Consider the following 13,023-nt stretch of genomic DNA (forward strand, 5'->3'; position numbering starts at 1 on the left):
TTCAGCTCCAATTACGTTGCAAGCAAATTGGAAAATGTTTTCATGGTTTTCTTCGAATCTAAAAGTCAAACAAAGATATATTAGCGTTTAATTTAAAATGAAGATTGTAGAAAAGAAACAATATGAATGAGAGAAATTTAACGGTCAATCTCACGATTAGGCGTTCTCAGCCTAATTACCATATTATTTTTGAAATTTGCCTTAATTGACTTAAACGCATTTAAATATAAAACACATGAAAAGTACGAATTTAACAATCGTAAAGGCGTCAAATTATTCAAAGCGGTTTTCGCGTAAATGAGATCCAAAAATTTTATGGTCACGGTAATTAGATAAGGCTAATACTTAATCTAACGGTAATTAGAAAAAATATATAAAATAGCAAAAAAACACACAATATTTATTTATTTAATAATAGCGTCATATAAAAAGGTACTCTTAATAACCCTTTGCAAAAAGAAAAACACTAATTTCTATTATTTATTGTATCATTATATTTTCAGTATACTGCAAGAATCGAGGCTATAACAGGAACACTTAGTTTCAGCAAGAAGGGGATATGTGAATCTGAATTTTGCAATTTGCTTTAAATGTGGTACAAAAGATGGATACAGATAATGGATCAGGAAATTTGACTTTTTGGATATGCATATATCGAAAAATGTATTAATGATATTAGTGTTTTTTCCTCTTATTAATCTATCTGTGATCAGCCAGCCATCACCCATTATCAGATTAAATTGAATTTGTAATAATGACAGTTCCAGCTCTGCATATCCCTTGATTTGTCACCTCGATTCTTTTACAATAAGTTTTCAGATTGATGCTATTCGCTTTCTCCTGAGCCTGAATGCAGAATTCTCAGAATTTAGAAGGGATGCAGCAAATAGATTTCATGACGGTCTAGTCTTTGTTTGTAAGCTTTACAGGAATTTTCTATCCCTCTTTGACGTTTGGTATCACTTCATTGGACTTTGTAAACCGGTCGATGCCATATGTCTACATGGGTCTTAGGATGCATTTGTATTTTGTTTGTTCTCCAAGCTTCTTCTGCCCAGTATCCATTGCATATCACGAAGTTTTTTTTCTATGCATGCATAACAAAGCAGGTAGGATGCAGTCTAGGATGGTACAAAGTGCCTAAACACTCTCGTCTTGAAAAGGCCCATTGTCTGTTCATTTGTTCTTAATGTGATCACGCCAGGTAAGTGTTACTGTTGAACAATCTCATCTTCTTAGGGCAAATTTAACATGGATAGATTTTAATGGTATTATATTAGAATTAATTAATGATTTAACATGTTAATATCAATTATATTAATAGTGAAAATAAATATCTGGTACGAGACATGTTTCACGCAGGGTACATCTCCTGGCCATCAGGAAGCCCCGATTTCACTCCAGCTAACTTCTTTTTGTGGGGTTACCTTAGGGGTTAAAATATACTCTAAAATCCAACAACCATGCAGCAACTGAAGCTGAACATTCGTCATGAAATCGAATCTATCTCGAGGTAACTAATAACGAAAGCTTTTCAAAATTTTGATGTCAGATTGGAAGAAAAGTCCGTAAAGTTGTTATGCGAAAGTCTAGGTATTTTATAATCATACTTATTCAATCGTGAGTGCAATTTGTAGGTAATAACTTCATACAACGGTGATTATAAATATATGGTAATTAGTACATGGAAATTAGAAAACGATAGTTTTTCTTCAAAATTTCCAAAATCTGCAGGGAATGCAAATACTGTCTTACTATAACGTATGGAGGCCAAAGTACTGATTCTATTTAAATCAACAACGTGGATCTACCTTCAAAAATCTAGTTTAAAAATAAGGACCATGGTAAATAGAAAAATTGAAAACCAAAGATATGGTAATTATACTCTTACGCAATTCATCGACGGTACGCCAACGCAATAGACGTCTACTTGCTTACAGGTCATAGAACTAACTAAGGGCTCGCGCCGCGCGCGTAAATGATGTGTCAAATATTATTATTTAGGCTTGTGTGCCCAAAAACAAAAAACGTCACGGGAATTAGGATTTTCGCTCGGACAAGCAGTTTTTTAATTCTAATTATTTACAGAATGGTTCTATTGAATAGATATTTTGCCATGCATAAGACAATCTTTTATACTCTTTAAAATGTTGAATGGAGTAAACCAAATCTTTACGACATAAAAATTACAGCCAACTTTTAACATTAAGTCGGTGTGCGGACGCGTAACGGTAATTAGAGAACAGGGTTTCATGAAATTAATTTAGACACAAATACTTAAAATAAAGGCCTATGATTTAATGCACAACTGGATAGGGTTGTTAAGTAACATATAAAAATACTTGCATGTCTCTAATTTGTCATTTTTAACGATTTAACAGCCCGGACACGCAAAAACTAGCTCATATGAGAATGGCCGTTAACATTTCATTCATTTCCTCTTTACAATGTGTACTTACGACTTTACTCTTTTGTGAATTGACAAATGCCTCCAACGCATGGATATTTCGATTTAATATTTGCGTAGGTTGTCAGTGTTTTATAACGAGACTCCGAAAATAAAATGAATTGCTTCCCAAGATGAAATTCAAGTAAAGTTTTTAACGAAGACTGTATCAATAGGATTAAGATTATAAAGGTAAACTTTTGTCCCCGTGTGCCGTGTGTGTGTAATAATGTAAAATATTTATCCAATGACTAGAAAAGACTTAGTAGGTGTATTAACATGCATTTTGGTTGATATCATAGCCAGATAAACTAATATCCTGTGTTTCTGCTAGCAATAGGTAGTCAACTTTTTTCTTTTTCAGTACGTCCACTGAAAGAAAGCAAAATCTGAAATAAAATAAAAAGTAAAGGCCGTGAACTTTCTTATAATAGTACTTCCTCGTATAATTAACTTTTACAAGCATGCCTTCAAAAGTTTGAACAAAAGGCATTTAAACCGATAAATTAAAAATTCAAGGATATCAGTAACAGTCTACGCCATTAGGTATCTAAACGCTTCTGGGCCATTGAAATAAATAATTAATTTCTAAGTCTGTTCATAATAAAATGAGAACTTAGTTCAATACTTTGTAAATTATATTATTTTTTTAGTGAACGATATAAGTAGGTATTTCTTTTAGTGTTACTATAAGATGGCAGTTAATTAAGTTGAAAAGATAGCTTTAAATACCGATACTGGCATAATTAAACATCGTTAATTCGTACCGTGATCCCTATTAATGATGTTTTTGTGCAAGATCGAGTTCGGAAATCTCGATACCCAGTGTACTCCGTAAAGCAGTGATTTTCAACCTTTTTCATGACACGACCCCCCTAGTATGAAAAAAATATTTGGCGACCCCCCCGACCGTTCGCTTTTTTTCATGCATTTTATAATGTTACAAAGATGTTTGTATGGACCGAATACTTCAATCCATACAACATTTTAATGCATTTGCATAATTAGATTTCGGATAAATCTGTCTTTATAACTATTGTTTTTTTTACTGAGGTAGTTTTAAGGACCTCTCGCGTCCCCCCTATAGAGGCTGCGATCCACAGGTTGAAAAACACTGCCGTAAAATGATACTTGCCTCATTAAATCCAAGTTGAAAAGGGAAGATATCTGTGCAAATAGTTCGGCAATCTATAGCATTGTGTTATCAATACCGACCCGACTCTATTTTGTTATTGTTTTGTATAAGTTTTGGACCCGTTTCGTTTCTCGTCGAAATTAATGGTTCTTAAATACTCGTAATCTGATACTATTTATATAATGGTAATGGGTTTAGCAGACATTTTTATCAAAACCACACCTTGTTCAGCTCGAAATTCGGGAAAAAAAAATCTGTAGAGTCTAATGTTAAGTATCTTCTATTAAATTGTATAGAAACCAATAAGTGCTCAGCAAGTATTTTTAGTTTACGACAACGTATAGCTATTGTTATCTAGATTATTATAAAATGCACCGCTACCCTAAACAAAGCTTTTAAAACGAAATCCTTCGCAGAAATGTTGCTCTAATTTCACAATCCGTTCTTAAATTCTGCTGGCCTTTCCTAATTCCCTAATAATTTAGACGTCTCCTGAGGAATTACGGCTAAATTAGTTTCAACAAAATGTAAAGTACAAAAAAGGTATAATTACAGAATGATGATGAAAAAAGATAATCCCATTGAGTGAGTAGGATCCGCGCAGTTTGAATATTGTACGCGGAGTTTAATCGACCAGTTTCAAAATTAATCATTTTACGGAAACTCATTATAAAAAGTTAAATCTTCAGTAAAGTCTTCGCTCATTAAACTTATCTTCTAATGATCCATAATTAATTATGTAATAGACGAAAAAGTTAACACTGATTTTAAATGGGTACCCCATTCAAATAAATCATGCATCTAAACTTCAAGGAAAAGCCTAGGACTTATTATACTGCGATGAATTCAATATAATGACGTAACCTTTTGTTTAAAAATTTTATGTGTGTATTTAGTGTGTTTCTGCAGATTTTTTAAGTTAACTGAGTCGGATTTAAATATTATTTGAAACACAATCTTAGATCAGAAAAATTCAGAAAATATCTCCAAATGAAAATATCTCGTGAATCTCATCTGAAATAATTTTAATGAGGGATCAGCTTTGCAACGTCGCGGCGATTCGCAGTCGTCAGGCGTTTCACCTTATAACTTGTCTCATTAATTCTGCGACGTGTCGCAGTTCAAAGGTTGTTCCAGTAAAAGTAACGTTCGCTTTTAAATGGAGGGTTTTGCCCGTTAACGAATGCTGTACCTAAGTGATACTTTCTTAACTCTACATTTTTATTTATGCTACTAAAAGTTTCTAAAGTTAAAAATATTTTGTTTCTGCGGTACGAAATAGGTAATTTAATTATTAGATTTCAAACTCGGTGGATCGATGATCTGGTGAAGGTCGCGGGAAGCACCTGGATGTGGGCAACGCAGAAGCGGTCGTTATGGAAATGCATGGCCTTTGTCCTTCAGTGGACTGTATTAGGTTAAAGCGAATAATGCCCGTTTTCGACATCAATCCCAATTTTTAAGTGACCCCTATGGTAACACTTAACGGATATTTGGTTTTCATAGGGATCCCTTAAAAATAAGGGATTGATGGTGAAAACGGACATAAGTCTCCCTAAAATAGGTATGTTCTACTTTTCCTTTTTGGCATAGCCAAAGGTCGCTGAGCAAGGTTTGTTCGAATTTGGCCGCTGTTGTATGAAATGAAGAGTAAATAAAAAATCATATCATTCCATCAACAAGAGCATACAATCCGGGAAACTACTGCGTCAGCCGTCGGTCAACAATGCGGCTCTAGTGATGTATCGTTGTCGACAACCATTTTTTTTAACTTGAGTCTTCTTGACTCAAAAACATATGCTTGAGTTGCACCACCTAACTTTGATTGACGATAACCGGTGTTTTTGTATGGAATTTGAGAGATTTTTGACGTTTGTTAAAGTTAAAGTACTTAAAATGGTGCAGCAACCCAGCCTTAGTACAACACAATACATGCTTGCCAGCGCAAATGTGACTACAATCAGTATTTTGAGCGCCCGTAAAGTGTTTGGTATCAATTATTTACAGCCGCCTCTCCGAGCAGATACAAGTCATATAATATTTAAATTCTCAATTAGCATGTAGGTTCTAAATGTAAGTACCCCATTGTAGCGTGCCGTCTCAAATTCAGGGCATCGTATTGGCTGGTACTAAAAAGGAAATTAAAAATTATAAGAAATACCATTTCAATAAAATACCAGCTAAAAGTTCTTACAGGCACTTCAGGACTCTACATTTCAGTGTTCTATCAGCACCGATTGAATAAAACCCTTCGAAAATAGATTAGCTGTCCAGTACTCGAGTACTTGTATACGTTCGGCACATCGCCACAGCACAAAATGGAAGCACATGGAAGTGTGTCGCGGTGAGCTGGCCGCCTGCCAAGCGATTGCACGACCACGCTCCGGCGCAACCAAAGCGGGCTGATTAGAAAAACTCTGCGAATCTTGTTTTACATTTGCCCCGATAGCATGTCCATTGAGGCGCGCTGATTTATTGTGCATTTGGAAAAGTTTTCCATGATGGCTCTTTCTTAAATTGAAAATAGGTTACCCCATTTTTGGTTTTAACTTAATTACTTAAAGCTACTATAATATAAAATAGGAAAATATTTGTAATGGCACTGATTTATAATAGGTAAATAATTCAAAAATAAATTGAATCTCATGATCAGATTCAAGATCTGTCAGATTAAATCGAGGTTAAGCTTAGTTTCTGAATATGAGCCTGAGTTAAAATAACTTATTTTATAACTCAGTGAAGTGCGTAAAGTTGACCGCGAACGCTTCCCGTATAGAGCTCATTGTCAAAGTCCCATTTCAAATCGAACCGGCCTACTAATCATAACCTATTTATAAATTCGGGTGCAGTTGGCCAAACAGCTGTTGTGATAGTGCATCGATGCGTTGGGCCGAGTCCCCGCGCGATGCGACCCGTGCGGCCCGTGTCGCTCCACTCAGAATCCCAGTGATGTTTGCAATGTCCCAGTAAACACTAGTCGGCGACAGGCAAAGTTGTAATGCGACAGCTGCACTGAATACCATTGTTCCAATTCACTACTTTATTCACGGAAATCTCGTCTCAAAAATGCTACAGCTCTGGGGCGAGTACTTTTTACTTTTATCCGCAACTTCGAGAATTTACTGGGACACGAGTTTGGAAACTTATATTGCCTAGGACCCGTTAAATTGTTTTGGGCGCGTTTTAAAGCGGACTTTACGGTCTTATGTTTCTCACTTTGCAGGGATAAAATACGTGACAGTTGTATTAACTGCTCTCATTTTGAGATATACAGAAGGAGTGTTCCGGAATTATGAGTCCCTCAAGACCACTATTAATATTGGTAAGGCAGCTGTATTCTGGTGTAGAATTTTCTTGGAATAAGATCAAAACTTTTAGCTGTTTAAACTTTGAAGTAGATGACTGTGTTAGAACTAGTGAAATATCAATTGTTAAAATAAAAATTTTGCCTAACTTTCTTAGGCATCAATATCTTTGCCAAAAAACTTTCCAGACAAAATTCCCGTTTTGTGACCTTAAAAGTTTTTGACATTTAATACAATAAAAAACTTATTTATTCGTTTTGAGAAAATGTGATATATTACTTTAGCTTCGTCATAGATACGATAAATCCTCTATCCACTGCGATATCTGTTTTGAAATAGTTAATTTGAATAAAGACTAACGTTTTTCAGGAGCCATCTTCCCTCCAAACACTGTTACCGAGGTGGCATTTGCTTCTGCCCTTACTCGCGCGTCGATGGAAAGTGAACGCTTCCATTTTGTCCTGAAACCACTTTACGCTCCTTACGGCGACAGCTTCGCCGCTTCGAAGGCCGGTAAGAAGCTAATCTGATCAATGAAACGAAGTTTAGACCTGAGGAACTGAAATTCAATTACTTAACTCTCAATAAACTACATCAAATTTATGTCGTGAAAATATATAATTGCAGCATGTGAGCTAATTGCTGGAGGGGTCATAGCAATATTTGGACCTACCGATATTACCTCAGCCTCTGTCGTGGACGCTCGTTGTAGAGCTGCTAAAATACCCTTTATTCAGGTAAGTTTGATAAGAACATTAGTTTGATTAGTCAAAACTAAGCATTTATGGCACAAGACTGCTGAGTAAAACAGTAAATTAAAGAATATTCATTAAAAAGCACTTTCTCAAATTCCTACATTCAGGCAATATGGCGCCCACCGCCTGTTCGCGGTCTTCAGCCACCGACGCCGCCTGGCATCAATTTATACCCTGAGGCAGTAGCTCTTTCCAAAGCCGTAGCTCTCTTCATAAAGGACAGCGATTGGAACACATACACGCTACTGTATGACGATGATCATGGTACGTAAGTAAATACTAGTGCATGCAAAATCCTCAATTTGCCTCTGGTAACACTAAATAACTTGATAATAAGATGATAAAATAACGTAAAGTAAAAACTTTACCATTTCTTTCAAGGCCTAATAAGACTACAAGAAATACTGAAATATGCTAATCCTGAACACAAATGGCTGGTACGGAGATTGGTCCCCGGGGAAGACAACCGACCTTTACTAAAAACTTTGAAGGCTACAGGAGAAACCAGAGTTATACTAGACTGTCCGGCCGATAGAATCATGGAATATCTTCGCCAAGCAAACGAAGTTAAATTTTTTGAAGATTATATGGTAAGACTTATACTAATATTAGACTAATCAGATGCTAATACTTTATATATTTTAAAGTAATTTGTAAGAAATATTTTTACCTTATCCAGAGCTATGTACTGATGTCACTTGATGCGCATACATTGGATTTAGAAGAACTGCGATACAATCTGTCGAATGTAACTTGTCTAAAAATTTTCGACCACGACGATTCAAGGACGAGATATTATTTAGCTGACTGGAAAATTAGAGGTTCACCTGATGTCAAAATTCCTGGAGAAACTCACGAGATCACTGTAAGTGTCCTACTAATGAAATTGCATATTCTAAATCTTTCATCACTTTCACGGTAACATGGTTACAGGTTGAAGCCGCTTTGGCTAGTGATGCAGCAGTACTCATAACAAATGCCGTGGAAAGCGCACCAGAAGAATTCAAAATAGAAGCGCAACCAATAGAATGTGGATCTGAAGATGTATGGGAAATTGGAGATGACTTTATAAACCATATACTGACGGTAATAGACGCAAAAATAAATATAAAACTATACAATGAACTTACTCAATAATACGCAAAATATGACCTATCCTTATTTCAGAACCCCATAGTAGGAATAACAGGCAAGGTACTTGTTGATAACGCCACTGGTGAACGCACCAATTTTAACGTAGATGTAATGGAACTTTCTAATAGCGGATTCAATAGCATTGCCAAATGGAATGCAGAAACTGGTTTCGAATACGCCAGATCTGCTAACGAAGTATCAGATCTCCTAGCTGAAAAATGGCAAAACAAAACATTCAAAGTGGTATCACGTATCGGTGCACCATATCTTATTGAAAAGGTTCCCGAAGAAGGAAAAGTCTTAGTTGGTAATGATCGATACGAAGGGTATTCAAAAGATTTGATACATGAGATATTGAAGGAAACGCTGCATCTGAATTATGAAATTGAAATTGTTCCTGGCAATTTGTATGGTTCTTATAATAAGGACACCAAGAAATGGGACGGGCTTGTTGGACATCTTTTGGAACGGGTAATTAGAATTTATTTTTTATTCAATTCTTGTAACCACTGATACTTACAGATTATTTTTGTTTGTAGAAAGCGGACTTGGCGATTTGCGATTTAACAATAACATACGAGCGAAGATCTTACGTTGACTTCACCACACCTTTCATGACGTTGGGTATCAGTATCTTGTATTCGAAACCCACTCCTCCCGAACCTGAACTGTTCTCTTTCCTGAAACCATTTTCAGTAGATGTTTGGATTTACATGGCCGCTGCTTATTTAATGGTTTCTTTATTACTTCACGTTTTAGCCAGGTAAACATTTTATAAGTTTATTTTTCCTTAATTTTCTATCTTAACAAAAGCAACACTTAATTTTATTGGATTACAGATTGGCTCCTAATGACTGGGAAAATCCACATCCTTGTGACAAATCTCCCGAAGAATTAGAGAATATTTGGCATATCAAAAATTCCTGCTGGCTGACTATGGGATCCATCATGACACAGGGATCAGACATTTTGCCGAAGTAAGCAATTGTTTTCTGTACATAGGTACTTTTACTTTGTATAATTTTATACATAGGTACGATATACCTACGTCCTTCATATAAACTTAACAAACTTACCATAATTTTTACAGAGGATATTCTACTAGATGGGTATGCGGTATGTGGTGGTTCTTTGCACTGATTATGTGTTCATCCTATACTGCAAACTTGGCTGCGTTCCTTACCAATGCTGCTATGGATGATTCGATCAAAAGTGCTGAAGATTTAGCAATGCAAACTAAAATAAAGTACGGAACCGTGGCTGGCGGATCTACTTATTCATTCTTTAAGGTACCCAATATACGAGTATTACCTACGCATATTTTGCAAAAGCTTACGCTTTCACTCCAAGCTTGAGTACATAAAGATGCCTTACAGTGAATTTATTACGAATTCAAGACCCAGCTTTATCAAGAAATGTTTGTTTTGAATTATGTCTCTCAATAGGAAGACTCAAAGCTGGAATATTTCAATCATAAAATATTACCTATCTTGAACCTTTAATAACTCATGTGCTACACGAAGAAGATTAAATATTTGCTGAAAACACGAATTACTACCAAAACCATAATTTTACTTCTATTTTTAGAGATCAAATGTATCCACTTATGCAAGAATGTGGGCTGCAATGGAATCAGCTCGACCCTCGGTTTTCATGAAAAACAACGACGAAGGTGTCGAAAGAGTGCTCAAGAGCAAACGGACGTACGCATTCCTAATGGAGTCCACGGCTATCGAATACCAACTCGAAAGACACTGCGATCTAATGCAAGTGGGGGGATTACTCGATTCTAAAGGTTATGGAATAGCTATGCCATTTTGTAAGTATTATTAAGAATGTTATGTTAAAATTGATACCCGAAAACTTTACCTCGTGTGTTTTTTTCTTCCAACAATAATTATTCGTTACGAAAGTTATTAAAAATTAATAATAAAATAAGTATTACGTATTACCTCTACCCTCAACCTTTATTATAAACAGGGACTAACCTATTTGTTTCTGATTCGTTAAGCCTCAGTGGCTATTGTAAATCCTGTTATAATTACTTTCAAACTCTGGACGTAATTCCTAGAATATCTCGATCGAAAGGCCCGGAGCTTTATAAAATATTAGCCGATTAATATTTTGATGTTACATTATTTATTAAAAGCCTATCCTGTTATTAGTTTCATCATACCGAACAGCTGTGGATAACGCCGTCTTGAAATTAGCCGAAGCTGGAAAATTGGTAGAGCTCAAAAATCGATGGTGGAAAGCCCCTGATACTGGAGCATGTGAAGTAAGTTTTCCTATTCAAAGATCATCTTTTCTTCTATGGTGTAGGTAGTTGTAATAATTTAAGTCTTGCTCCTTGAGATTGGAACCAAATCAAAATCCATTTATGATGCTTTTCAACGTTTTTGCTCTACGAGTATATTATGCCTTATCAAAAAACATATTTATGTACTAACTACTACTAACTTTTTATTCTAGGCTGAAGAAGAAGAAGAGGGAGCCAGTGCAGCTGAACTGGGTGTAGACAACGTTGGAGGGGTATTCGTGGTGTTGGGAATAGGATGTGGTATCGCATCGGCTATGGGCATTTTCGAGTTCCTGTGGCATATCAGAGAAGTTGCCATTGAACAAAAGGTATGAACTATGCTCAAAATAATGTACAAATGGTGACTAAAAGCATTATCCTTCAACCAACCTTTGTGTCAGCTTTATAAGACCCTCATTTATAAGATAACATTATAAATCCGAAAACTCTCTGAAACTTTATTAGGAATAGATGAAACAAACCCTAAAATATCTTTCAAACTTTGCACAGAGCTGGCAGGGCTGTTTTAGGTACGCGTTTCCACATAATACCTACTTGACATGACGTCTGTTCGCTTGGCGTCTTTCTCATAAAATTAGTTCCACGAATTTCATTTTCAGAAACGAAGCGATTTGCGCCTTAAAGATTTTTTTTCGTTTCTTTTTATTTCTTGTACAGTTTTGTAAAGCCTCTAATTCTATGATTACAGATGACACAGACTGAAGCGTTCTGGGCAGAGTTGGTATTTGCCCTAAGCTTCTGGGAGACTGAGAAGCCCGTCGCCCACTCCAGGCCGACCTCCTCAGCCTCTGGTTCTGGTTCCAACGTAGCATCTCGAGCGTCGTCCGTCCTAAGATCCGCCGCTGATCTGTTCCGATTGGATGTATTTAATAAATAATAGGCTTAAAATATTTTTTGAATAGTTTAATTGTAGTAAAATAAACACATAAAATCTATTATTGATTTTTCTTTAGTTTTTGAAAGGGGGCAATCAGAAAAGAACGAACCGATTTCCGTGTGTTTGCTAGAATAGGGATGATGACTGGGTAATTAAATCGAAATTCTATTTAGTCCGTCAGACAGATAATTAGAAAATATTAGACTCATATTTTTTTTCCATAATCCAATAATTACAGTATTATATTGAGATGAAATGACGTCACTTTTGAGTAAAAATTCTACTCAAGCGTGACGTATCGCGCCATTTCAACTCGATGTAGCCACATGTAGCACTGTTATTATTTAATTGTGAAAGAAAATAAAAAATATGAGTCTAATATTTTCTAATTTATCTGTCTGACTGACAAATAAAAGAAATTTTGTCATCTAGCCTATTGTGAAGATGAAAATATACCTATTTGTTTGACATTTTACTAAATAACTAATACATATTTTAGAAAATAAAGTCACGGAGCAAAAACTAGCATTTCATAAAGACACATTAGAAGACGAATATCGTAAATCCTAAACATTAAAAATTGAACGAAGTTTATCGTCAAAAGTATAATATTTTTTCAAGATTTGGGGCAACCTGGCATTGTTAGCTCAAGCTAATATGTGTTTGCATCTAATATACATATTCATTGTAACATGTGTAGTGCTTCAGGCATTTCAGATAGGCAGAATACTTACATAATTATGAAGATGAAGATGTTCTCGTATTATAAAGACCTATTTTTCTTTGTAGTATGGTAAATACATAGGTATTATTATCTACACGTCATAATAATATTTTTTATATTGCTGTACACACATTCAATAATAATCTGGGGGCACGGCAGTGCCCCCGCCAAGTCGAGCGCGAAGCAAACACTGCCGTACCATCCTTTACTGGAACCATTTCGCCGCATTTTCAGGTCTCTATTTGAGAACCTTTGGATAAGACCAGAACGCAGAAATTTTCGTCATCTAGTAAGCTATAATCACATACTTAAAATCCAAAATTTCAA

General features: G+C 35.6%; 1 protein-coding gene across 1 annotated transcript; it reads left to right on the top strand.

Moving 5' to 3' along the window:
- Window positions 1-6,810: 6,810 nt before the first annotated feature.
- LOC114362022 (glutamate receptor ionotropic, kainate 2) lies at window positions 6,811-12,001 on the top strand. Its single transcript, XM_028317272.1, has 15 exons — window positions 6,811-6,903; window positions 7,256-7,399; window positions 7,514-7,623; window positions 7,749-7,905; window positions 8,023-8,231; window positions 8,321-8,506; window positions 8,575-8,727; window positions 8,809-9,246; window positions 9,315-9,538; window positions 9,615-9,752; window positions 9,866-10,064; window positions 10,363-10,594; window positions 10,941-11,053; window positions 11,248-11,403; window positions 11,784-12,001. Exons 2-15 carry the CDS (start codon window positions 7,321-7,323, stop codon window positions 11,970-11,972), a joined length of 2,583 nt encoding a protein of 860 aa, XP_028173073.1. The 5' UTR covers window positions 6,811-6,903; window positions 7,256-7,320; the 3' UTR covers window positions 11,973-12,001.
- Window positions 12,002-13,023: the final 1,022 nt, after the last annotated feature.

This window comes from Ostrinia furnacalis, unplaced genomic scaffold (genome assembly GCF_004193835.3).
Source record: "Ostrinia furnacalis isolate ACB-3 unplaced genomic scaffold, ASM419383v2 OfSCF6126, whole genome shotgun sequence".
NCBI classification, from domain to species: domain Eukaryota; kingdom Metazoa; phylum Arthropoda; class Insecta; order Lepidoptera; family Crambidae; genus Ostrinia; species Ostrinia furnacalis.